The sequence below is a fragment of the Camelina sativa genome, chromosome 2 (genome assembly GCF_030686135.1).
Source record: "Camelina sativa cultivar CO46 ecotype springtype chromosome 2, ASM3068613v1".
NCBI lineage: Eukaryota > Viridiplantae > Streptophyta > Magnoliopsida > Brassicales > Brassicaceae > Camelina > Camelina sativa.
In genome coordinates this window covers 2,100,101-2,124,263 of record NC_141881.1, presented here as the reverse complement: position 1 = coordinate 2,124,263, position 24,163 = coordinate 2,100,101, and the positions used below count along the sequence as shown (strand labels likewise).

Sequence of the window (24,163 nt, the reverse complement as noted above, 5' to 3'; positions counted from 1 at the left end):
AAAAAGACAATTTCAATAAAAGCAAGGAACTTCAAGAAAGACTCAACGTTATAAGGAAGGAGGAGATTGCAGAGAGTTAAGCTCGGTTCAAGCATCATCAGCTAAAAATACTGTATAATGTTTCTTTGTCTATTTAAATTACGGATTTAGCTATAACATCTGATTTCGTATGCACACAAAAGCAACGCATAGTATTTTCCTTAAAATTGCTTACATGTCTTATGTATTAACATGATATCAATAGACTGTTTGCTTACATGTCTTATGTATTAACATGATATCAATAGACTGTTCCTCCTATCCATACACTGCTGCAATGCGTCCAATAATCCCTAGAAGACAGAGCTTTAAATCAAAACCCGAGGCCAAAACAGAGCAAAAACAGAGTGAATCATGGCTCTGGCTTATATAACTTGTCAAGTATCGGCAGCAGCAGTTATAGTTATTGTTCGCCTTTTATCTATAAGAAGACAATTTTGGTACAAGGCTGCAAGAAAGACTAAGGGAGCTATACAAAGTAAGAGGAGGCTGCAAAGAGTTTAAGCTCAATTGTATCGCCGTCAGCAACATGGTTCCACATGAATGACTTAGTTTCCAACAGTATTCGCCCTCTGAGTATAAAGTAATACCATTCGAGAGGCAGATTTAACTCACCCCTCTCTTTCATCTTAACCAGCTCTTTCATCAGTTCTTCAACGTCATCACCTGCGTTAACCTCCACTGGAATCATCCTGGTCTCTTCAAATGGCTTCACAAATACTGTCAGCTTTATCGATGGGATGGTCTTGCTCCTCACAGGCGAATCTGGAATGTTGATGACCTCTTTGACTGAGTCTGACGATGAACATTGCTCGGGTTGAACCACTTCTTGATACCTGTTTCTTGTGCTACCAACAGTCACAGGCGGCAAATCTTGAGGGGCAAGTAACTCATCAAGTGAATACGACGGTCGTGATGATCCGTTGTCGATCCTCCTCGCCATGACCTTTTGGATTCTCCCAGGCACTTGATATTTGTTGCTCATCATCACAGGGAAATCTTGATTGTGAACGAACCCATGAATTGGATTTGGTGGAGATTGCTCGGTTTGAGGCACTAGATCGTTGCTGTTCAGATTAGGGTTGTGGAAAGGAGAGATGGAGAGAAAGAGACGAGAGTTTTCTGGGATACGGCATTCAAAGTAATGAAGAGGGTCTTGAAGAACCTTGCCTTGGAAGAAAAGGGTTTGTATGCAAACAGGGATCCCTTGAGACTCCTCGATCTTCTCTTTCATCCTTAACACTGTATCCAAGAAATGAACATCAATGAAGAATGATGAGCCACTTTGAGTATCTATGAGCAACTTCATAATCGTATCAATGGTGTTTCAAGATCCGTGGAGACTGGTGAAGAAGATATGATTTGTGACGAAAGTTTTTATTCCTAAGTTGTTGGTTCAAATATCGGTAAAATTAAAAAGCCTATGGTCGAAGAATCTTAACCGTCGGTTGCTCTCCTTACTCATATGATCCAACGGTTAGATCAAACATTTTTGAAATGGGTTGAAAACGCAACGTCTGGACTAAAAATAATAGATCCGGCACATTAACTTGCTCCATTTAAACACCTTGATCATTTATTTTTAATAACATTTAAGAGAGAGTTATTGGTTTTATGATTTTAATAGATTTGGAAATCTAAACCAAATCATGTGTTATTCAATTATTAATTTTAAAATAAAATTATGTGTTATTGGTTCTATGATTTACAAATACTTGTTAAAATCTCATATTAATTATTTAATGATTTATTTTTAGATTTCAAAAATCCACTTCATATATTAAATGGATTTGAATGGATTTAAAAGTGTAAAATAAAAAGATTCAAGTCCAAAGATGAAAAATGTTATTTCAAAATTCATGTGTTTTGATTTTCATGATTTACAATTTTATATAGATTTAGAAATTACTTCTCCAATAAACAGCCCCTTAGTTTCTTTTACCTAAAAAAACTAAATTGTTTTCTATATGTAGTTTTTTAAATGTTTCACTTTCCAAATTAAATATACTTTTAGTTCATCTTCTTATTTTTCATATTATCCTTTTTTAAAAATCCAAATGTATAGTATATTGTGGAGATTGATTAGTGGTTTGTGTTTATATTGACTTTAAAAAAAAAGATTAATATACAATTTAAGAACTTTTTTTTTAATAAAAAGGTAGTACAAGAAAATAAAAGTTGAGCCATTTTGGGAAAAAATGGAAAAAATGATTACATGGGGTGCAAAGTTGTTATTATTATAAATAGGTAATTACATGTCTTATATCTTCTTAAGTATATACTAGGTTCGGACCCGCACATATGTGGAGGTTATTTTTGCATAATTTTAATAATAAAAATAAAAAAATTTCATGTAAACCTGCATAAATGATATATATAAGAAAAAATCAAGATATAATTTAGATACGTGATATTACGTCTATATTATTCTAAATGTAATCCAAATATTTCCAACTGTTTGTTTAAGTATGTTAAATCAAGTTTGATTCAGTTTCAGTTTCATTTATTTCACGTTTTTAACCTAGATGTATATATTTTAGAATGAGATACTCGTCTTGTTCTGTATACGTCATGCTAAATATATTAAAACTAAGTTTGAACCCGCGGTACACCACGGGACAAAAATTTATAGATTATATTTTTTGTTTTTCATGTTCTTTACTTAAGAGTTTGTTTATTAATTTTGATACCATTTATGTGATTTTAATAATATGTTACGATTTTAATACTATTATTAGTGGATATTGTTTAAAAATTATATATGTTAGTTACTTATATTTACTCATTATTTTAGTTACAAATTAATAAATTGATTGGAACCCGTAGTACACCGCATGATAAATTTATTTTATTGCAATAATAATTTTTAGTTTATTCATTTTTAAAATTTACAATATAATTTTGTAATCAGTTTATTTCACATTATTATTCATATAGTTTAAAATTATAGACATGTTTTTTAGTGGTTGTATTTGCTTAGCAAATGTGTGAATTTATATTAATGTATTAAAATGATTTTAGTGTACCTGTTATCCGTATTTAACCATTTTGAAGAATAATAATACTAATAAATGTATAAATACTATATTCATTTACTCATGGTAAAAACCTAGCATCGGGGATTGATTTTTTACTATATGGCTCGTTACTCGACCCGTTACACCCAAATTATTACCCGTTACATTTCCAACTGTTTGTTTAAGTATGTTAAATCAAGTTTGGATTCAGTTTCAGTTTCATTTATTTCATGTTTTTAACCTAGATGTATATATTTTAGAATGAGATACTCGTCTTGTTCTGTATACGTCATGCTAAATATATTAAAACTAAGTTTGAACCCGCGGTACACCATGGGACAAAAATTTATAGATTATATTTTTTGTTTTTCATGTTCTTTACTTAAGAGTTTGTTTATTAATTTTGATACCATTTATGTGATTTTAATAATATGTTACGATTTTAATACTATTATTAGTGGATATTGTTTAAAAATTATATATGTTAGTTACTTATATTTACTCATTATTTTAGTTACAAATTAATAAATTGATTGGAACCCGTAGTACACCGCATGATAAATTTATTTTATTGCAATAATAATTTTTAGTTTATTCATTTTTAAAATTTACAATATAATTTTGTAATCAGTTTATTTCACATTATTATTCATATAGTTTAAAATTATAGACATGTTTTTTAGTGGTTGTATTTGCTTAGCAAATGTGTGAATTTATATTAATGTATTAAAATGATTTTAGTGTACCTGTTATCGGTATTTAACCATTTTGAAGAATAATAATACTAATAAATGTATAAATACTATATTCATTTACTTGTGGTAAAAACCTAGCATCGGGGATTGATTTTTTACTATATGGCTCGTTACTCGACCCGTTACACCCAAATTATTACCCGTTACATTTCCAACTGTTTGTTTAAGTATGTTAAATCAAGTTTGGATTCAGTTTCAGTTTCATTTATTTCATGTTTTTAACCTAGATGTATATATTTTAGAATGAGATACTCACACAAAATTCTCGTCCTGTATTTTGCCATACATGAATATACCCACACAAAATTCTTATAACATGATTATTATGGAACTAATTTGAAGGATATCCTAAAATATAATAAATCTGTTGTTTAATCTTCTTCTTAATATGTAAATTGGATCATTTTGGCAGCATGGATATTTGATATAATTTTTTTTAACTCTTAAGTGTATTCCCCAATTAATAGTATAGATTTCTTTCAAATATTGAATGAAATATTCATTAGTTATACTAATGAAAATTTAATATAAATCCCCTATATATTTAATGATTTTCGATTACTTCACCATTAGAGCTTTATAAAATTATTAGAAAGGTATTATTATTTCACCTTAGTTATATATTTTTTTACATCTCATAATATAATTATATTATTATATTACAATACACAATAAAATTAATGTAATTTTGAAAATATGTAAGAGATAATATTTATCAATTTCTGAACAATATTTGCCAGTTTATATGAGCAAAATATTGTGTATATAAATAAATTGAATATCAGTGGCAGTTGACAAAAGAAATATACATAGCAGTCACAGTTTTATTTATGGAATACTAAGGGTAAACAATAAATTGGCTACGGAGTTCTCTGGCGATGACATGTCAGCTTTTTCTCCAAAATGTTTCTCTTTTAATATATAGAAGATGTTTTTGAAAAGAGCAAGAAATGATTAATAAAAAGTGGTAGCTATAAGGCCTTCTCCAATGGTGGAAATGGGAAGATTTCTTTAAAAAAAAAGAAAAGTAAAAATATTTTAATTATATAACAATATTTTCATTTTTTATTAAAATTAGACCACTAATAAACGGCCACCTGTACAAATAATGTAGGAACCGTTTCTCAATCAAGGATTTACATAATGCTTTTACATTCTCTTTCTTACTTTTTTAATATATTTCTTTTTTTATTTATTAGAAATTTGTTCAGCAACTCCCAGTCCTAAGAGCACCATTAGTGGTGGTTTTCTTAGAGATTCTCTTAATTAAAAACTTAAAAATAATAATAAAAAGGAAAAAAACTAAGTAACGTTGCTTCCCATGGAAATGAAGAATCGTTACTCTGGACAGATGGCAGCATTTAATAAGTTAATTTTTTTTTTTTAGATTTCTTATTTAAATATATAATAATATTAAAATATATTATGTTGCGCAACGATACAACGATTCATCGTTGCTGGGATGCGGATGGTCTAAGGAAGTAAAAGATTGGAGAGAGTTGAGCCCTCCGTATGAGATATTAATGAACAAAAGTATTTTATTGAGGAGACTGCAAAGGGTTTTTTTATTTATATCTACTTATTTAGTGAAGATGTGGAAATTTCTACTTACAGATTACAGCATTTCCATAATATTTATTTTTCTCCTAGAAAAGTAAAAGATGCATCCTCTTTTGATGCCACATAGACATCCAATGTGTTTGGAATGTGAGTTCTCTTGCTTGGCATGAACAGGTTTATGTATTTTTATGCAACAAAATTTTGACATTTGATCTTATATACGCACATCTTCTTATATAAGATCAATCAAGGATAATGAAGGCGTTTCAAATTTTTTTATTTTGATAATCTTAATCTTATTGTAATTAAAGCTTTGTGGAGAATAGAGAGAGAGCTTGAACTGAAGAAGTTTGATTGATTGCTCTTTTCGTCATGAGGTAAGTCAGTAACACACAATTTTTTTTCTGGATTTGGCCCACATTAACTCACAAGTCATATAATTAAAACGAAATGTAGGTCTTTTGTCCCACATCGGTCACTCTACTCATTTTGTGTTTGTTTATATATGACACCAAATGGAGTGCATACCGTCGAGCTAAGTAACGAGAGCTTGTAACCCAAGTGGGGACTATAAGATGGTGGGACACTAGTTCGGTTCCTCAGGTCGGTCCTGGTGTTGGCATGTTTCTGAGCTGCCCAGTCCAAGCTGTGAGTAGTCCGTGTGGGTTGAGCGAAGGCTTGGCTCAGGCGGGTTCTAAAGTTGGAGGGCAATGCGTGAGGCTGGCTTCACAGAGCAGCGATTACTTCCCGCTTACAGCAGTGGACGGATTACAGCTCAGCGCCGCCCAGAACCACTATGGCCTGCTGGTTCGACCTCAGCTGAACCACCATTTTTTTTCCCCCTCTTTTAAATTTACATCGTTTTAAGCCATTCACAATTATGCTTTTTGTTTTGGGATTGGTTAGGGTTTATGCGTTAAGAGAGAACACATACAATGACCAAAAGCTATGAAACAGATAGCAAACTTTGAACAAAGCAAAAGATTATAAGAAAGAGAAGACTGCAGAGAGTTGAACCCTAATGAGAACTTGTCAAGTATCCGCAGCACCAGTTTGATACAACATCTTAATAAGAACTTTTTGTTCATACCTTAATACACACTCAGTGTTTACTCTTTGCAGAGTGATCTTAATCAATTACTGAGATAGTAAGAGGAGGCTACAAAGAGTTTGAGCTGAATTGTATCGCCGTCAGCAACAAGGTTCCACATGAATGTCTCAGTTTCAATCATTGTTCGCCCTCTGAGTATAAAGTAATACCCTTCCTGAGGCAGATTCAACTCACCCTTGTCTTGCAAGTTACCCAGCTCTTTCCTCAGTTCTTCAACTTTATCATTTGCGTTAACCTCCACCGGAATCATCCTGGTCTCGTCAATTGTCTTCACAAATACTGTCATCTTTATCGACGGTATGATCTTTCTCTTCTTCCTCAAAGGCCAATCTGGAGTAATGTTGATGACGGCCTCTTTGACTGAGTCTGACGATGAACATATCTTGGTTTGAACCACTTCTTGATTCCTGTTTCTTGTGCTGCTTCCAGTTTCAACCGTCACAGGAGGCAAATCTTGAGGGGCAAGTAACTCAACAAGTGAATAAGACGGTCGTGATGATCCGTCGTCGATTCTCGTCGCCGTGATCTTTTGGAATGGTTTGTTAACGAACCCATGAATAGGCTTTGATGGAGATTGCTTGGTTTGATCGTTGTTCTTCTGATTAGGCTTCTCGTCAGGAGAGACGTCGAGAAAGAGAAGAGAGTTGTCTCCGATATGGCGTAATCGTATCTCAGATTGGTCATGAAGATACTTGCCTTCGAAGAAAAGGTTTTGTTTGCGAACAGGGATACCTTGAGACGTCTCGATCTTCTGTTTCACCATTAACACTGTATCCAAGAAACCAACAAAAATGGAGAACGGTGAGCCACTTTTAGTTTCGATAGTCAACTTCATAATCGTATCAACGTTGTTGTTTCAAGATCAATGGAGCAAAGAAGAGAGATACAGAGAATGATGATTTGTGACGAGAGTGTTTAACCGTAAAGTTGAGTTTTTATATACAGAGTTGACGAATCTTAACCGTCGATTGCTCTCCTTCCTGATATGATCCAACGGTTAGATTAACCACTGGATTAAAAACGCGGCGTTTTTTGATTAAAAATATCATTTGAAGAGCTTGATATATATATATTGTAAAAACATTTAAGTTTTTTCACCTAAAACGAAACTACATTGTTTTTTTTTTCAACATCAGAATGGTAACATAGTTGCAAATAAACCATAAAAATTTTAAAACCAAATAATCAAACTATATTGTTTTCTATATGCAGTTTTTAAAATTCTTCACTATCTAAAAAAAAATATATTTTTAGTTCATCATTCTTGTTTTCACTTGTATTAAGTACGTTTTATTATCAACTTTTTATTAAAAAAAAATGTATATTATACCGTGGGTATTGATTAGTGGTTGTGTTTATCTATACTTTTTTTTCTTAGCCATTTTGAAAGAAAAAAAATGAACTAAAAATAGTAAATAGTTAAGATTACATGAAAAAATGATTATGCATTTCATGGGGTCAAAGGCATAGATCGATTATATAATATTTGGGTCATTATCATTATGAAATCTTTAAGCACTCTTTTTGTCATGAGGTCAGTCAAATAACACACAAGCTTCTCTTCTTAGCTCAAAAAATATACTTTTAGATTTTAGTTAATCATTCTAATTTGCAGTTGTGTGAAGTACTTTTTATTCTCAACTGATTTCGTGTGCACAAATGTTCCTTAATAGGACAAAAAGAGTGCTAATAATTGTGTGCACAAATGTTCCAAAATCATTACTTTTAGATTTTAGTTAATCATTCTATAATATCTTCCATAATTATGTCACATCTACAAACAATTATTAGACGACCGACCTTTTTCACAAACGTTGTACGTATATCCATAGAAACCTGAGAAAGATTGCTATTTTATCTTCTGCTAAAAACTATTTTGGGTGGTTATCATATAAAACTAGCTCATATATATAATCACCGACCATGAGGACCTGCACATGTTGGTTATTTATCATATCGGCCGCCTATAAAAGTGTATGTAAACATCTTTGTTCAAGAATTGCTTGCTGATATTATAAACATCTCTGTTCATCCACAAACTACTGCAATGCATGCGTCCAAGAATCGCAAAAAGACAGAGCTTTTAAAATCATATCCCGAGGAACAGAGCAAAAACAGAATCAAATCATAGGTACGTACGTTTTTGCTATATAGCTTCAGTTCTTTCACAAAAAGTCATATACACATATATCCATGAGGAGAACTCATTTAAGGATAGCATTTCACTTGCTATTTGGCTTGGAAACCTTTGATAGACTTAAAACTCACATGAACGTGCATCGTAGTCTTCATGGCTCTGGAAACATCCTAACAAATGAGAACTTTTGAACCCATAACTTCAAGAAAAATACTGAAAGCTGTAACAAAAATGTGGTATAATAGGTTTCAACAAAGTACCATATAGTGTTATTGTTCTATGTATAAGAAGACAATATTGGCAGTTTGGTACAAGGGCTTCAAGAAAGACTAAGAGCTACAAGGAAACAGAGGAGACTGCCAAAGAGTTTAAGCCTGATTAATACGGATTATCTCAATGATATCGCCGTCAACAACAAGGTTCCACATGAATGACTCAGTTTCGGTCAATGTTAGCTCTCTGATTACAAAGTAATACCCTTCCTGAGGCAGATTTAACTCACCCTTCTCTTGCAACTTAACCAGCTCTTTCCTCAGTTCTTCAACTTTATCATTTGCGTTAACCACCACTGGAATCATCCTGGTCTCTTGAAATGGCTGCACAAATACTGTCAGGTTCCTCGGGATGGTCTTGATCTTCTTCGTCACAGGAGAATCTAAAATTCTAAGGAACTCTTTTACTGAGTCTGACGGTGAATATATCTCGGTTTGAACCACCTGATTCATGTTTCTTCTGCTTCCAACCTGCACAGGCACCAAATCTTGAGGTCCAAGTAACTCATCAAGTGAATATGACTGTAGTGATGATCCACTGTCGATTCTCCTCGCCATGATCCTTTGGACTGTCACAGGCCGATCATGTTGCTTCGTCTTACAGACCTGTTCCATCGTCAAATCTCGATCCCCACCGTAACTGGTCTCTTCAAATGAGTTTGATGAAGCACTTGATTGCCCTGTTTGATGAAGCACTTGATTGTTTTTGCCCTGCGACGAATCTTGAATCCCAAGGAACCCTTTCATTGAGTCTTTGTTGCTCATCACAGGAAAATCTTTATGGTTAACGAACCCATGAATCGGATTTGATGGAGTTTGAGGCACTCGATCGTCGTTGACGTTCTGATTAGGGTTGTCGTCCGGAGATATGTAGAGAAAGAGACGAGAGTTTTCTATGATATGGCATAATCGTATCTTAAATTCGTCTTGAAGAGCATTGCCTTGGAAAAAAAGGGTTTGTTTGCAAACAGGGATACCTTGAGCCTTCTCGATCTTCTGTTTTATGACTAACAGTGTATCCAAGAAATCAACATCAATGGAGAACGATGAGTCACTTTCAGTATCGATGAGCAACTTCATAATCGTATCAATGGTGTTTCAAGATCAGTAGAGATTGGTGAAGAAGAGAAGATCAAAGAGATTAGAAAGTGATGATTTGTGACCAAAGTGGTTTATTCGTAAGTTCGTTACTTCGTTTCAATGTCACTTAAAATCCTCTAGTCAATTAACCTCAACCGTCGATTAATCTCCTTACTGATATGATCTAACGGTTAGTTTAAGCATTCTTGAAATCGGTTTAAAATCAGCGTTTTGATTAAAAATATTAGTTTCCGCCCATGTAGTTGCTCCATTTGAAGGTACGGACGTCTTGAATGTTAGTACATTCTACAATAGTTTTTTTTTTTTCAAAGACCTAATTTTTCTCCATTGATTTTAAACTAAATAGATTTTCTAAATTAAAAATAGGAAAACTAGTTTTTAGGTTTTCTTAAAAATTCTTAATAGAAACCAAAATCCACTATAACTTTTGTAAGAGATCATGCAATGTTGTTCCTCATCTTTTGGCTAAATTTGGATGTATTCATTGTATTTTTTATTTTGAATGCTTTAGACCACCTGCTTGGCTACTGCAACAATTGTATTCAGACTATATTAATTCGTCAATATAATTCACTTTTCGACGAAAAAAAAAAAAAAAAAAAAAACCAAAATCCACTTATTTTGAGATTTTACGAAAATACTGACTATTCTTCTCTATTTCTTTGTTTCTTTTATAAATAGAAACAAAAAATCAAAAACTAATATCTATTGTAAAAACTAAAAACCAAAAAATCAAAAAACCAAAATCATAATCTAAAAACTATTTAAAAACCAACAACCATGGCCTTAGTTTTAGTTCATCTATTTAACCTTTTCAATATTTTATAATCTTTATTTATGAAAAATGTATAGTATAACTTGATTAGTGGCTGTGTTTCAACTTGACTTTAAATATATATATATATATATATATATATATATATGTAAGAACAATTTTTTAAAATAAATGTAACCAAGAAAATAATACATGATATGCCTAAAAGAAGGGAAAAAAATCAATATGTAAGAAGATGTGGCACATATATTTTAGCCATTTTGAAAGAAAAAATTGATGTAAAAACGGGAAGAAGTTACGATTAAACGAGATAATGATAATGCATGCAATAATAGAATATTTGGATCATTACAGAATCTTTAAACGCTCTTTTCGTCATGAAAAATGAAAGCTATATTAAGAGCCACCGGAAATACTTCCGTTATAAACTACCCACATGCAAAAGAGAACAGGTCTCTGCAAGAAGAACATTATCGGCCTGTGAAAATCCAAAGGATCATGGCAAGGAAAATCGATAATGGATCATCACGACCGTCGTATTCACTTGATGAGTTACTTGGCCCTCAAGATTTGCCGCCTGTGACGTTTGTTGGAATCAAGAAGTGGTTCAAACCGAGCAAACGTCAGACTCAGCCAAAGAGGTCATCAACATTCAACTGCCATGTGAAGAAGAGGATCAAGACCAGCCCAATGAAGCTAACATTGACTTAAAATACTTTCAACTTTAGATATATATAGATGCCAATGTCACCTGACTCGATGATGGGTGCATCTATCTATATATAATAGAAAATGGCCGAGAGGATTTCAAACAATATTACACTTGCGTTTTTGTTACCATTTTTATTATACGGCTAGTCTTTTTTTGTTTCTCCCATTTTTGGAAAATTTTAAGCTGTTTATATTGTCAGCATAAAACATGTTAGGAAGTTGGATAGGGCTATATTGAAGACATATCTTTTGGTGGCCGAATCTTTCGATTTCAGCTTGGAATAGCAAAATCATGACACGTTGTGGGAGTGGAAGTTGATGGGCTGCTTCTACGTTACGAGAAAAGTACAAAATTTTACGCATTAATATGGTATTGATCACAATGATCACGTTTTCTTTCTCCTGTTTTTTTTTCCGCAGCCTTGTTGCTAGGGTTTGAGATATACAGTACATTATTATTTATGTGTAACAAATATGTATTTTAAATATTATAAGTTTAAAGGTTTAAAAATGTTATATTACAGTATATTTATGTAAATCTTGAGCTAAGAGCATCATTAGTGGAGAACCGTCCACCATTGCTCAAAAAAAAAAAATTAATATGTAATTAATAACAGATTGACACGTGTAGAAAAAGAGAGAGAAACGTTACTTCCCCTAGTAACTTGAGAAAAGTTTCTCTTCCTTTCTCTCTCTTTTTTGTATTTTTTATTACTTTTTAATAAAATAATTTTGGGAAGTAACCCCCACTAATCATATAAGTATGTCCAACCACACTAGGAAGCTTTGGTTAAATGAAAGCAATGGGAAATTATGATTGGTTCATAATCTTTTCGGTTCATTTACTCAACCGATCTTTTCTGAAACAAACAAATTACCTTGAATGGTTATATATATATATATGCTTTCACACAAAACATTACAAAATACAACAAAAATTAAAGGTACAACTACAAAGCATCAAGCAGCGGTATGAGTAACTAACCAAACCAAAAGACACAAGAATAGTGAAACAACTCATTACAACAATAATATAATAAAAGATACATCAATCACATGGAGTGATAATTCAAGGACTCGATGTAGTTGTAGAAGGCGGAGGGGAGAAGAATGGAATATTAATGGATGGGATATTAGTTGGAAGAGAAGGAATTACTGTCGGAAATGAAGGTAAAGTTGGCATTGGAGGCATTGCAGTGGGAATTGTGGGAAAGTTTGGTTGTGGCAAACTTGATGGCATTGTGGGAAGAGTTGGTACTAGTGTTGGTTGTGGCAATGTTGACGGCAATGGAGGTAGTCCCATTGTCGGGAGAGGCAGATTTGGAATTTGAGGAAGAGGTTGTTGCTGGAGAAGCTTTCGCGAGGCCGAGCAAGTGTTGATCGTATTAAAGAAAAAGAGACTCACTAAAAAAGCAATGAGAAAGAACTTGTATGATACCATTTTGGGTGTGTTAATGAACTCTCTGATTATGGCTAAATGCTTCACTTGTATTGCTTTGTGCTGATGAGAAATTTAAAGATGTGCGATTGAGTTTATATAGTGGCAGGATTACAAATATATGGTTTTTGGTAGGTGTATTTTATGGTTTCTGTATGGTTGGCTTGAGCTTTTGTTAGTTCAACTTATTGTTATTTTTAAAGATTATATTGTCAATCCATGGATTTTTATTAAGGTTAGTTCAACAATCAAAACCCTCCGACTCTAGTACACGTTGCTACCTAATAACCAAACTTTAAACTATCCTTTTGAGCTTAATGCACAGTCATACACTACATCAACAGATGAAAGATTCTAGACAACAAAAAAAAAAGAAAAAAAAAAAGAGAGAAGTAACATATAAGAAAATACCTGTTACGTAGCATATTTTTAACGGGAAAATTACCAAAAAATTTCAACGTTCAACATAATCAAAATTGGTAATTTCATCTTCCAGCTTCTTTTATCCAAAACATATCCACAAATACAAAAGCTTTATTGACATACGTTTTAATTGTTTAACCAATTTTATCATAATTCCATAGACATATGTAATTATATGGTACGTCACTATTCTTCATGTGACGGAATGGCTCGTGAAAAGTAATGGTGCTTTTGTTTGGTAATTGTATCGTTGTGATCAACAAAGTGCCACCAGAAAGACTGATCATATATCATCCAGAAGAAATAGCCACCTTGAAGGAGATTAACAATATACACGATTAATAGCTCCTAATTCTATGCGTGAATTGAATATGAGATGACTAATATATACACTTTCTATATTCCTATAATATTAAACAAAGTACCATAGTTACAGATGCCTATTGTTATTGATATTGCAAGAGGATTATATTTATTTTTCTTCTATAAAAAAAAAGTAAAAGATGCATCCTCCTTTGATGCCACATAGAGACGCCCAAATCTTGGTAGGTGGCATAAACAAGTTTTTGCATTTTTTATGCAACAAAAAATTGACATGTGATTGAAGACAATTAGATCTTATGTACATCTTCTTATATATATGCCAGATTATCAAAACGTTTCAATTTTCATTTTCATTAGAAAGTGGAAACCTTTGAGGAGAATATAGAAAGCTTGAAATTAAGTTTGTTTCATTTGCTCTTTTCATCACTTCAATTTCACTATTGGGCCTTTTTATTAGGCTTTGGGCCTACCAAAAATGATGAGTCATGAATCAATACTATTATACTAATGTAAGTCTTTTGTCCCACATCGGTCACTCTACTCATTTTGTGTTTGTTTATATATGACACGAAATGGAGTATGTTTCGTCGAGCTAAGTAACGAGAGCTTGTAACCCAAGTGGGGACTATAAGATGGTGGGACACTGATTCGTTTCCTCTGGTCGGTTCTGGTGTTGGCATGTTTCTGAGCTGCCCAGTCCAAGCTGTGAGTAGTCCGTGTGGGTTGAGCGAAGGCTTGGCTCAGGCGGGTTATAAAGTCGGAGGGCAATGCGTGAGGCTGGTTTCACAGAGCAGCGACTACTCCCCGCTTACAGCAGTGGATGGATCACAGCTCGCGCCGCCCAGAATCACTATGGCCACTTGGTTCGACCTCAGCTGAACCACCATTTTTTTGTCCCCCTCTTTTTAATTTACAGCTTTTAATGCTTTAAGAGGATCAAACTTCGAAGAAAGCAAAATGACTGTAGAAATAGAGGAGACTGCAGAGAGCAATGTGTTAGGGCATCTTTATAGGGGGAACTATTTTGGGTGTTCTTAGAGTAAATATATTATGAAAATAATGTAAGATCAGTAGTTAAGATCTTTTGTTAAAAAGTTAGTTATTGGGGGAACATGTTTAAGATCATAAGATTTAATAATATAATAATGTTAAACATATTATAATTATAAAAACTTATAAAATAACATTTAAATTGCAAACTTATAAAACTTTTACTAAAATTCAGAATACAATACCAAAATTTTATGAAACAAAAAAACATTAAAAAAAACAAACATATTACTTAATTAAAGCACACAAACATTTTATTTAATTAATATATAGTTTAATGTCTAAATTTATTCTATATATTCTCAATCAAATCCTCTTTTAATTTGTGAAGAATTGTTTACAAAAAATAGTATTCATTCACAGCTTGCCACATCAGCTTAGAACTGAACCAAGAACAGTTCTACATTAAGAACTGATCTTGATGTTCTTATGCCACTATTCATTATTTTTCTAATTTTTTTGGACTAAGAACACCCTTGGTGTTATGCCTATAAAGATGGCCTTATAGCCCAAGTTGCAGAGTGTTTTGGGTTTTAGTTTATAAGTAAAGCGAGAAACTTTACTGTCTTTTGCCCTGTTTTGTCAACAAAGAATCAACATCTGATCTTTAAACTTGTTTCTGTAATGCATAGATCTTTAAAGTATCAGACCATTCGAATGCACAGAGCTTAAACTAACTCAACAAGGACTAGTTTCTCTTCTTGGTAATTACATACATGTCTTAGCATATTTGCAGAAAGCTGTAAACTTTGAACGAAGCAAGAAAACATTAAAGCTATAAGAAAAGTAGGAAACTGCAGCAGAGAGTTTAAGCTCCATTAATGATCAAAGAGAAAGAGGTCAAGAATAAACAACTGAGCGAGAAATCTCAATTGTATCGCCCTCAGCAACACCGTACCAGAAGAATGTCCTAGTTTCGGCCAATGGTTTCTGTTTGTGAACAAAGAAATACCCTTGAGGCAGATCTAACTCACCCCTATTTTGCATCTCAGCCAGCTCTTTCCTCAGTTCTTTAATTCTATCATTTGCGTTAACCTCCATTCGAATTTTTCTGGTTTCCTCATATGGTAGCTGCACCATCACTGTTAGCTTCATTGGGCTGGTCTTGATCATCTTCTTCACAGGCACTTGAATGTTCATGACCTCTTTGACTGAGTCTGACGTTGAAGATTGCTCGGTTTGAACCACTTCTTGATTCCTGTTTCTTTTGCTTCCAACAAACGTCACAGGCGGCAAATCTTGAGGGGCAAGTAACTCATCAAGTGAATACGACGGTCGTGATGATCCGTTATCGATTCTCCTTGCCATGATCCTTTGGACAGGGCGATCATGTTGGCTCTTCTTGCAGACCTGTTCCCTAGGCGGCAAAGCTCTATCCCCACCGTAACTGCTCTCTCCAAATGAGTTTGACGGTAATCGAGATTGCTCTGTCTGATGGAACAGTTGGTTGTTCTTACCCTGCGGCGAATCTTGAATCCCAAGGAACCCTTTCATTGAGTCTTTGTTGCTCACAACAGGCAAATCTTGATTGTTAACGTATCCATGAATTGGATGTGATGGAGATTGCTCGGTTTGATCGTGGTTGTTCTGATTAGGGTTGTCGTCCGGAGAGATGTAGAGAAAGAGACGAGAGTTTCCTAGGATATGGCAAATTCGTATCTTAAAGTGTTCTTGAAGAACATCGCCTTGGAAGAAAAGGGTTTGTTTGCAAACAGGGATACCTTGAGCCTTCTCGATCTTCTGTTTTATGACTAACAGTGTATCCACCAAATCAACATCAATGGAGAACGATGAGTCACTTTCAGTATCGATGAGCAACTTCATAATCGTATCAATGGTGTTTCAAGATCAGTGGAGATTGGTGAAGAAGAGAAGAAGATACTGAGAGATCAGAAAGTGATGATTTGTGACCAAAGTGTTTACTCGTTAAGTTGGTTTAAATATCACTTACTGAGTTGATCTTAACCGTCAATTTCTCTCCTTACTAATTTGATCCAACGGTTACATTAAGCATTCTTGAAACGGGTTGAAAACGCAGCGTTTTAGTCCATTTGAAGACCCTGAACCTGATCACATTAAGAAAAAAGAATTATCTAAAATATTTTTCCCTTTAGTAGTAGCTTTTAAGATCTTCCGAAGTGTATAATTTGTGTTAAGCAAGAAACTTCAATAAAGACATTGCAGAGAGTTAAAAGAAGGTATGATGCTTTTGTGTCCCTTAGATTAAGATTTTAGCTTACTTGGAGATTGGTCTTGAACAGGTTTGTTTATTAGATTTGAACAATAATGTACCATAGGTTCTTTTTTTCTAAATTATGTGAAATTAGGAATAAAATTAGCCAAAAAAAAAAATCTTAATCCAAAAAATTAAGAGCCACCGGAAACACTTCCATTGAAAATCTCAATTGTATCGCCGTGATCAACACGGTGCCACCGGAAAGACCGGTCATCATCCATTACATTCTGTTTGTATATAAAGAAATAGTCATCTTGAGGCAGATTTAACTGAAACCTCTGTTGAATCTTAGCCAGCTCTTTCCTCAGCTCTCCAACGTTATCACCTGCGTTCACCTCCACTGGAATCTTCCTAGTCCCGCATTTAGGCAGCACCATTACTCTCAGCTTCTTCAGGGGATTGTTGCTGTTGTTGTTACTCCCCGACATCATTAGCATTGTCGAATCTTGAGGATGACCGTTATTGATCTGTTCTGTTGAGTTTGATGGTGGAGAATCTTGCTCGGTTTGGAACACCTGATTGTTACGGTTCTGATTGCGCATTTGGTCGTTGTTGTTACCGGGAGAGGAGAGGAAGAGTTGGAGACGAGAGTTGTTGAGGATCTGACATTGTTCGATATCAAGATCATCTTGAAGAACCTTGCCTTGGAAGAAAAGGGTTTGTTTCGAGATAGGGATACGTTGATACTTCTCGATCTTCTTTTTGATCTCTAAAACTGTATCGAAGTAACCCACTTCAATGGAGAATGGTGAGCCTCTTTGAGTCTCTACGTACACATCCATATGTGAATCAATGGAGACTGATGAAGAGTGAATATAGATATGTCAACTTGGGACTTGTTGCAACCAAAGTTTCCTCATAATGCGTTAACCAAATGACCTATTTCCATGGATTCTTCTTGATTGTTATGATTTTGCTCTCTTTTTCTTTTTCTTTATTTCAAACTCGATTTACTATTTTTGAAAGAGATTTTTACAATCTTTAGTATTTTTCAGTTTTGCAATATAACCAATGCAAAATTTGGGTTCTGGTACTGTATTATAAATGTGATAATATGAACTAACAATTTGTACTCTAATCTCTTTTTTTTTTAAATGGCAAAGAAATGTAACATTTTGAGAAATATACTGATAATAAAAATCGTACACAAAATAGAAAACACATGCCTCTGGGGATGTAACAAACTTAATTCTTCTATCTATAAACCCTGAGTTAACCTAAACTGAATTTGGAAAAAGAAAAAAAGAAACAGGAACAAAAGAGACTCAAGAGAGAAGACAGAAACAGAGCACGCCTTAGACACGGACCAGATGATCAAAGCTTGTATTGCTGAAGAAGTCGAAAGGATTATGATCAATTTACACTGATCACAGGCTCAGAGGTGGATCCTCCAGCTGGAGAAGAAGAAGCAGCAGGAGGAAGCGGTAGTAATCGCTTCTTCTGCGCGCGAGGAGGCAAATGCTTCACATGTTTTCTTGAGCTATTAACAGAAGCCCATGGTAAGAAGACGCCTGTACCACCAGTTCCCATCACATTTGGACTTGGTAATACCATTGGTTGAATTGGTGGTGGTGCCATCATGACCATTGGAGGACGTAGGACTCCAAGTTTTGGCATCATGTCAACTGAGTGATCATAACCATTGAGGAATGGAGTTGGTGCCATTTGGTAGGGTTGCCACATTGTCATTACACCGTCGTTGTGAGGACTTGTGGGTCGTGAATGGTTATGATATGTTTCAGGTCGAATACGAAAGAACGTGATGCTTACTCTTTTGGTTTGTGATGGGCACATTACATGTCTTGCCATGTCTGCACTGTTCCCTCTCATCACCAACATAGACCTATAAAGATCAGAACCGAGGGACGTTAATAAAGAGACATCAACATTGTCTCAGAGTTAAGGGAAAAGGTTATGATGTTATATACCCTTGTTTGAGAGACAGAGTTAAAGGTCCTCTGAAGTTGCCTTCGTTGTCACTTGAGAGAATACGTCCAAAGGCCATGGTTGATTCAGAGAGGACAAGAGTGGAGATTGGTTGTTCTAAGTGTGGTGGTTTGAGGAAAGGCTGTGAGTATTCACCCTGCAAAAGAGAGGTAATCTTGAAGGTTAAAAGAAAAGCGTAAACGTAAAGGAATGGTGACTCATGGAAATGTACATACCTCTTCGAAGAAGTTGATGACACAACCGTTTGGTCTCTTGTATTCTGGGATGAGTCTCCATGTGACAAAGTGATCAATGACACTCTCAAGAAGTGGTGGAATTGGCTCGATGTTAACTACAAACCAATAAAGTCTCCCGGTCAAAGCCATCCACATGCATCAAACCATTTAGACTGAATCCTGGCGGATCAGAGCGATTCCTTACCAGAGTTGTTGCTGTCGTTCGAGTCATCTGCCTTAACATGGCCAAAGATGGGGACACCAAGCTGGATCAGCTCTCTCTTGTTCCCTTTAATCTGCTTGTTGAACAGTATAAAGGTCTCACCTGCATTCATCTTGTGTAAGCACCGGAAAACACTCTTAAAGCCCTATGATGTGTGTTTAGCGTAAGAAAAAATAGTCACCTGCAAGCTTCCCGTTTATGCCAGCTTCTCGAAGTTCTGCCACAAAGTCTATCAATTTAGATATCTCATCTTCTTTAAGTAATTCTTCATACAGCTTTAGTCCTTTCACAACATTAACCTAACATCACAACATTAAATTTATAAGTAATAAAATCATATATGCATATGCGTCCCTCAAAATCCAACACATTACTCACAGTGTGGCCTTTCACTTGCTCTTTGGCTTGGAAACCTTTGATAGGTTTGATCTCAGATGAACGTGCATCGCAATCTTCATGGCTCTGACATATAATCTGATGTGCAGTATCCGCAGCAGCAGTTTGGTGAACATCCTGATGAGAACCTATTAAAAACCCATTAAAATCATAATGTTTAAAATTGGCCATATACTTGCATTACACACAATATTAGTTGTAAAGTGTTTTTTTTTAAAATAAAAATCAACTAATTAATGTGAGATTCGATTCTTTGGGTTTAGAGAGAAACACATCGATTCATTAAAGTAATGGCAATTCAATGTGATCTTTGATTTGATTCTCATGGACCATTCTAAAGAGGTTAAAGAACCTATAGTTTCCTTGTAAAATGTATCAGAGAAAGTCAGAGAGACTTTCAATGTTAGAAGACAAGACTACAACAAAGTCTAATGTCTTCGTCCACGTGTCTCTACCTAATACTTGGACTTTTATTAACACAAGTGAATTAACTTACACACACATCAAGACTATCCTTCACAAAAAAAGTTTACTAGTAATCTTTATAGACTTCTGACTCATTTTATGGCCGTGAACAAAAAGCTAAAAAGTTATTTAAAAAAAAAAATGTGCTCGTGAGGCGTGAGGGATTCGAACATTCGGGACGAGAAGAAAAGAAAAAAAAAATAAAGGGCGGCACGGCAAAAATCGTGGGGGACCATGATTGATGACGACTAGGTTTCTGGTTAAATCCAACGGCTGCTGTGAGCTCACCCACCATTCTTTTAAACAAGAGAAAGAGAATTGCAATAAAAAAATATCATCACACGCGAATCAATGTGAGATTGTGATACCACCACCCCATTTTGATGCGTTTTACAACTCGTTACATCATCAACTAAAGCACAAGGCAACAAAACTTGTTGCTAAAATAGTAGTAACACACACCCAACTCTCTCTACATTGAGAAATGGAATCCCCCTATATCTTGTAATCTAAACGACGTCGTCGTGACGTTTCTGGTCTTTTCAGTTTTTTTTTTTTTAACCTTGTTAGAGAAAGAGTCAGAGTGACTTTTTCTGATCGTGCTTTTTACAACACAACTACAAGAGATTTTGTACTTATGTACGATTTTCATGAAAGTTTGTGTTAATATTTTGTTTTTGTTTTTTTGTTTTTAGTAAATAATAAGGTCTTGAACACTGGGTTAGGTAGTACGATTTTTTATTTTTAATGTATCCTTGCAAAACTCATGTAATAGTTTACGATAAAATTAATTTTTTCAAAAGTTACTTTACTACTACTATAGTTAACAAAAAAAAAAGTATACTTTATTCATATTATTATAAAAAACCACTAAATAGCCGGCAATAAAAAAAGTATTTCTAGTATAGTATAATATTCTCTTTCAAACACGTTAAAAGTAACCCAAAATAAATTAAACTATACTGAATGCTTAGCTTTCAGTTGAATATTCGTCTTAAACTAAATATTAATTTTCTATTACAAAAGATATAATTAATAATGTTTCAAAAATGAAAATAAATCAGGACGTGAGAGTGATTAAGTTTATAGAACCAAAAAAAAAAAGATTTATTTCTTAAGAAAGAGAATCTGGTTATTTTTAGTAAATTTGTTTTTAAAAATCGAATCTGTGACATAATGATACAATAAAAATATATATATATATTAAAAAAAAGGAAAAAAAAAATTTACAAATTAAGAATGCAAAAGTCAAAATTGTTTAAGAATACATCTCGGATCCAGTAGAGGGAAACACGTACTTAAATCTTGAAACTTGAATTAGTCTGTAATCTGTATATTAGTATTTCTTACTATACTAAATATTTTTTTTTCCCTCTTTGAAAAACAAATATTTTTAAAAAAAAATCGTTGTCATTTTTTTTTTTCTTTTCTTTTTTGGGTATCGTCACCAACCACAGAGAGCCAGTTTACACAGTGAACAGAGAGAGAATCAAATGACCAAACTTCAACGAATATGCTTAACTATTAAAAAGTTTCAACCAAAAAAAAAAAAACCAATAATGTTAACAAAAAAAAAAAACAAATTATGAAAAAAATCGATATTATGAAAAAATTCTGGATCCAAGAAAATAAATTATATATTTTAAAATTTGTAGTTTTTTGAAAATTACGTAAAGTATGTGTTACTTACCTGAATCAGTGATATCACTAGTCGGAGAATCATCTTCAACGTCTTCAACATCTCCGTTAATCTCATTTTCCGTTACTTTCTCGCCGTCAATACAATCATCCTTCTTCTCCTCCTTCTCCTCCGCCGCCGCTTCTTTCAGATCTTGCTCAACCTCCTCTGTTTTCTTCAGTTTGAGATCCTCCGTTTTCTTAGCCGCAACTTTCTGGAGCTCGATCGCGACCTCAGCGATGGAATGATACTTCTGCATCTGGAGAACAGGGATCCAGTTCAGACGCCGGCGATGGATCGCGGCGAAAACAGCTTCGTATTCCGATCCGGAGGAAACTGCTTCTTCGGTTGTTACTCTTAGATGCGAGCACATGGCGTCGATTATAGCGTTCGCCGCCGCGAACTCGCCTCTGAACCACGAGATCAACGCATCTTTCCCTAAGCCTTCGGAAACAACAGTCCCCGGCGGAACCTGAACGGGAACGGTCACCACCGCCTTCGCCGTCGTCGTAGCGAAACCAGTGGCTGCTGATCGATCTGTCTGGCGTGCTGGCGCTGACGCAATCGTCATCGGCGTTAAAACTCCGGCGAAGATTCAGTCACTCGAGATCGGTGTGTGTTTCTACGATTTAACGACGGCGGCTAAAAACAGAGGAAAAAAAAGGCAAAAACGGGTTGAGAAATATGGGTCGGGTCGGGTTTGGGGACGGGTCAGCAGCACATGCAGGTGTAATGAGAGAAGGTTTTTGTTAGAGGTTTGGTTTTTGGTTCCTTCTCCTCTCTCCCAAATTATATATATTGGGGGCAGCCGTGGGGAGGAGGATCCGTACAGGTGGGAGAGACTTATGGAGATGACGTGGCTCTTTCTTGTGGCTGACGTGGCTTAACTTCTGGCCCTCTTTTGCCCGTTTCTTACTATTCCACCTTTTTTTTTTTTGGACAAAACAAAAAAAAAAGGGTTTAATTATGTGATTTTGTTGTGATGGTACTATTTCAAATTTATCTGAAATTAGTACTCCCTCCGTTCTAATTTAGTTGTCGTTTTAGGATTTAATTTTTGTTTCATATTAGTTGTCGTTTTAGATTTTCAATGCAGATGTTTGATGAATATTCCAATCATCTTATCCTTGTTGTATTAAAGTTTCAACCAATGAAAAATTATAAAATATATTAATGAAGGGTAAAACATAAAATTTAATAGTTTTCTTAATTTGTGTGCAAAAATCTTAAACGACAGTTAAACTAGAACGGAGGGAGTACAATGTTACTAGTAAATGTATGTTGCATGAAACTTTTTTTGAGGTTTGTTTCCCATTTCCGAAAAATTTCGGAAACGGAAACTTGTATAAACATGGAAACAATGCACATAAACACGATTCCAAGAAATTTTGTTTGGAAATACGATAGAAACTCCGTATTTGTTTTGGAAACACGACATAAACTTTTTTTTAGGTTGGAAAGTTAATAAATTGATAATTTAGGAATTTAAAATTTTATTATACATATAAATGTATAATATTAATAGTGTTTTAGTTCAACTATTTAATATTTATTTTTAAAATTTTTGTTGTTACAAATATTATTTTTAATATGTTTTTTATGTTTGGTGTATATATATATATGTATCCAAAACGATTCTATTTCCTAATTTCTAAAAAAACTTGTTTCCCATTTCTGAAACGTTTCGCTTATGTGTATCTGTTTCCATTTCCATGTAATCTAGGTAGTAATGTATTTTTTTTGTTCAAAATATGATGTTTGTTATTTCATTATATAAAGAACATATGATATTGATATTGTTATTGAATGAAAACACATGACAACTATAATTAAAAGAAAAAACTATATAATTATAAATTACTTTTATGCAACACGTTGAATAGTTAAAAATATAAATAAACCACTAAAACTTTATATTTTATGTAGAGAGAAGACAGAATCCGACGGGATATGTTTTACATTTGTTCAAAGCATGAATTAGCAGTGCAATTAAGTGTTTTGTTATAAAGCTCTGTTATATTCACTTCGTTTTAAGTATAGGTCAGTTTTTTTTAGCCCTTTCAAAAAGTTGTGATATGGTCTACTTTTTTTTGGGTTGATGTTACGCACAATAGTTCCTTCGGACAACAAAAGGACGGCGCTGAACAAAAGAGAGAGTTATCTTGCCGTATTGCATAAAATGACCTTCTAGTTATGTATCTATTCTGATTTTGAAAGGTTCTATAGTATTGTTTTCTATATATGTGTAACCAAATGATTCTAAAGTAAGATGAATTCAATCTAACCCTTA

General features: G+C 34.1%; 2 protein-coding genes, 2 non-coding genes and 4 pseudogenes across 4 annotated transcripts; 2 read left to right on the top strand and 6 right to left on the bottom strand.

Annotated features, from left to right (window-relative positions):
• Positions 1-300: 300 nt before the first annotated feature.
• LOC104747253 (ubiquitin domain-containing protein 7SL RNA2 pseudogene) lies at positions 301-1,480 on the bottom strand (annotated as a pseudogene).
• Positions 1,481-5,900: 4,420 nt separating this feature from the next.
• On the top strand, positions 5,901-6,206 carry LOC147948114 (signal recognition particle RNA). The gene has a single exon (XR_015586483.1).
• A 298-nt stretch (positions 6,207-6,504) lies between these two features.
• On the bottom strand, positions 6,505-7,352 carry LOC104747245 (ubiquitin domain-containing protein 7SL RNA2 pseudogene; annotated as a pseudogene).
• Positions 7,353-8,987: 1,635 nt separating this feature from the next.
• LOC104747235 (ubiquitin domain-containing protein 7SL RNA2 pseudogene) lies at positions 8,988-9,971 on the bottom strand (annotated as a pseudogene).
• Positions 9,972-14,249: 4,278 nt separating this feature from the next.
• Positions 14,250-14,554, top strand: LOC147948113 (signal recognition particle RNA). Its single transcript, XR_015586484.1, has one exon.
• Positions 14,250-16,537, bottom strand: LOC104747226 (ubiquitin domain-containing protein 7SL RNA2-like; annotated as a pseudogene).
• Positions 16,538-17,080: 543 nt separating this feature from the next.
• On the bottom strand, positions 17,081-17,810 carry LOC104714790 (ubiquitin domain-containing protein 7SL RNA1-like). Its single transcript, XM_010432254.2, has one exon. The coding sequence runs from the start codon at positions 17,729-17,731 to the stop codon at positions 17,081-17,083; it is 651 nt and encodes a 216-aa protein (XP_010430556.1). The 5' UTR covers positions 17,732-17,810.
• A 205-nt stretch (positions 17,811-18,015) lies between these two features.
• LOC104714781 (RNA demethylase ALKBH10B) lies at positions 18,016-22,690 on the bottom strand. The gene is made up of 7 exons (XM_010432242.3): positions 21,886-22,690; positions 19,713-19,858; positions 19,516-19,633; positions 19,317-19,436; positions 19,112-19,227; positions 18,878-19,032; positions 18,016-18,792 (listed from the first exon to the last, which is right to left on the bottom strand). The coding sequence occupies exons 1-7, from the start codon at positions 22,442-22,444 to the stop codon at positions 18,303-18,305; spliced, it is 1,704 nt and encodes a 567-aa protein (XP_010430544.2). The 5' UTR covers positions 22,445-22,690; the 3' UTR covers positions 18,016-18,302.
• Between the last annotated feature and the right edge of the window lie 1,473 nt (positions 22,691-24,163).

What these genes read in the sequence shown, in the direction of transcription:
- LOC104714790 (XM_010432254.2), bottom strand. Translation starts at nt 17,731, where the DNA reads ATGGATGTGTACGTAGAGACTCAAAGAGGCTCACCATTCTCCATTGAA.
- LOC104714781 (XM_010432242.3), bottom strand. Translation starts at nt 22,444, where the DNA reads ATGACGATTGCGTCAGCGCCAGCACGCCAGACAGATCGATCAGCAGCC. An exon ending in TAGTGATATCACTGATTCAG is followed by an intron (nt 19,859 to 21,885) that starts GTAAGTAACACA and finishes GGTTTTTAATAG; the next exon opens with GTTCTCATCAGGATGTTCAC. An exon ending in TCATCAACTTCTTCGAAGAG is followed by an intron (nt 19,033 to 19,111) that starts GTATGTACATTT and finishes TCTCTTTTGCAG; the next exon opens with GGTGAATACTCACAGCCTTT.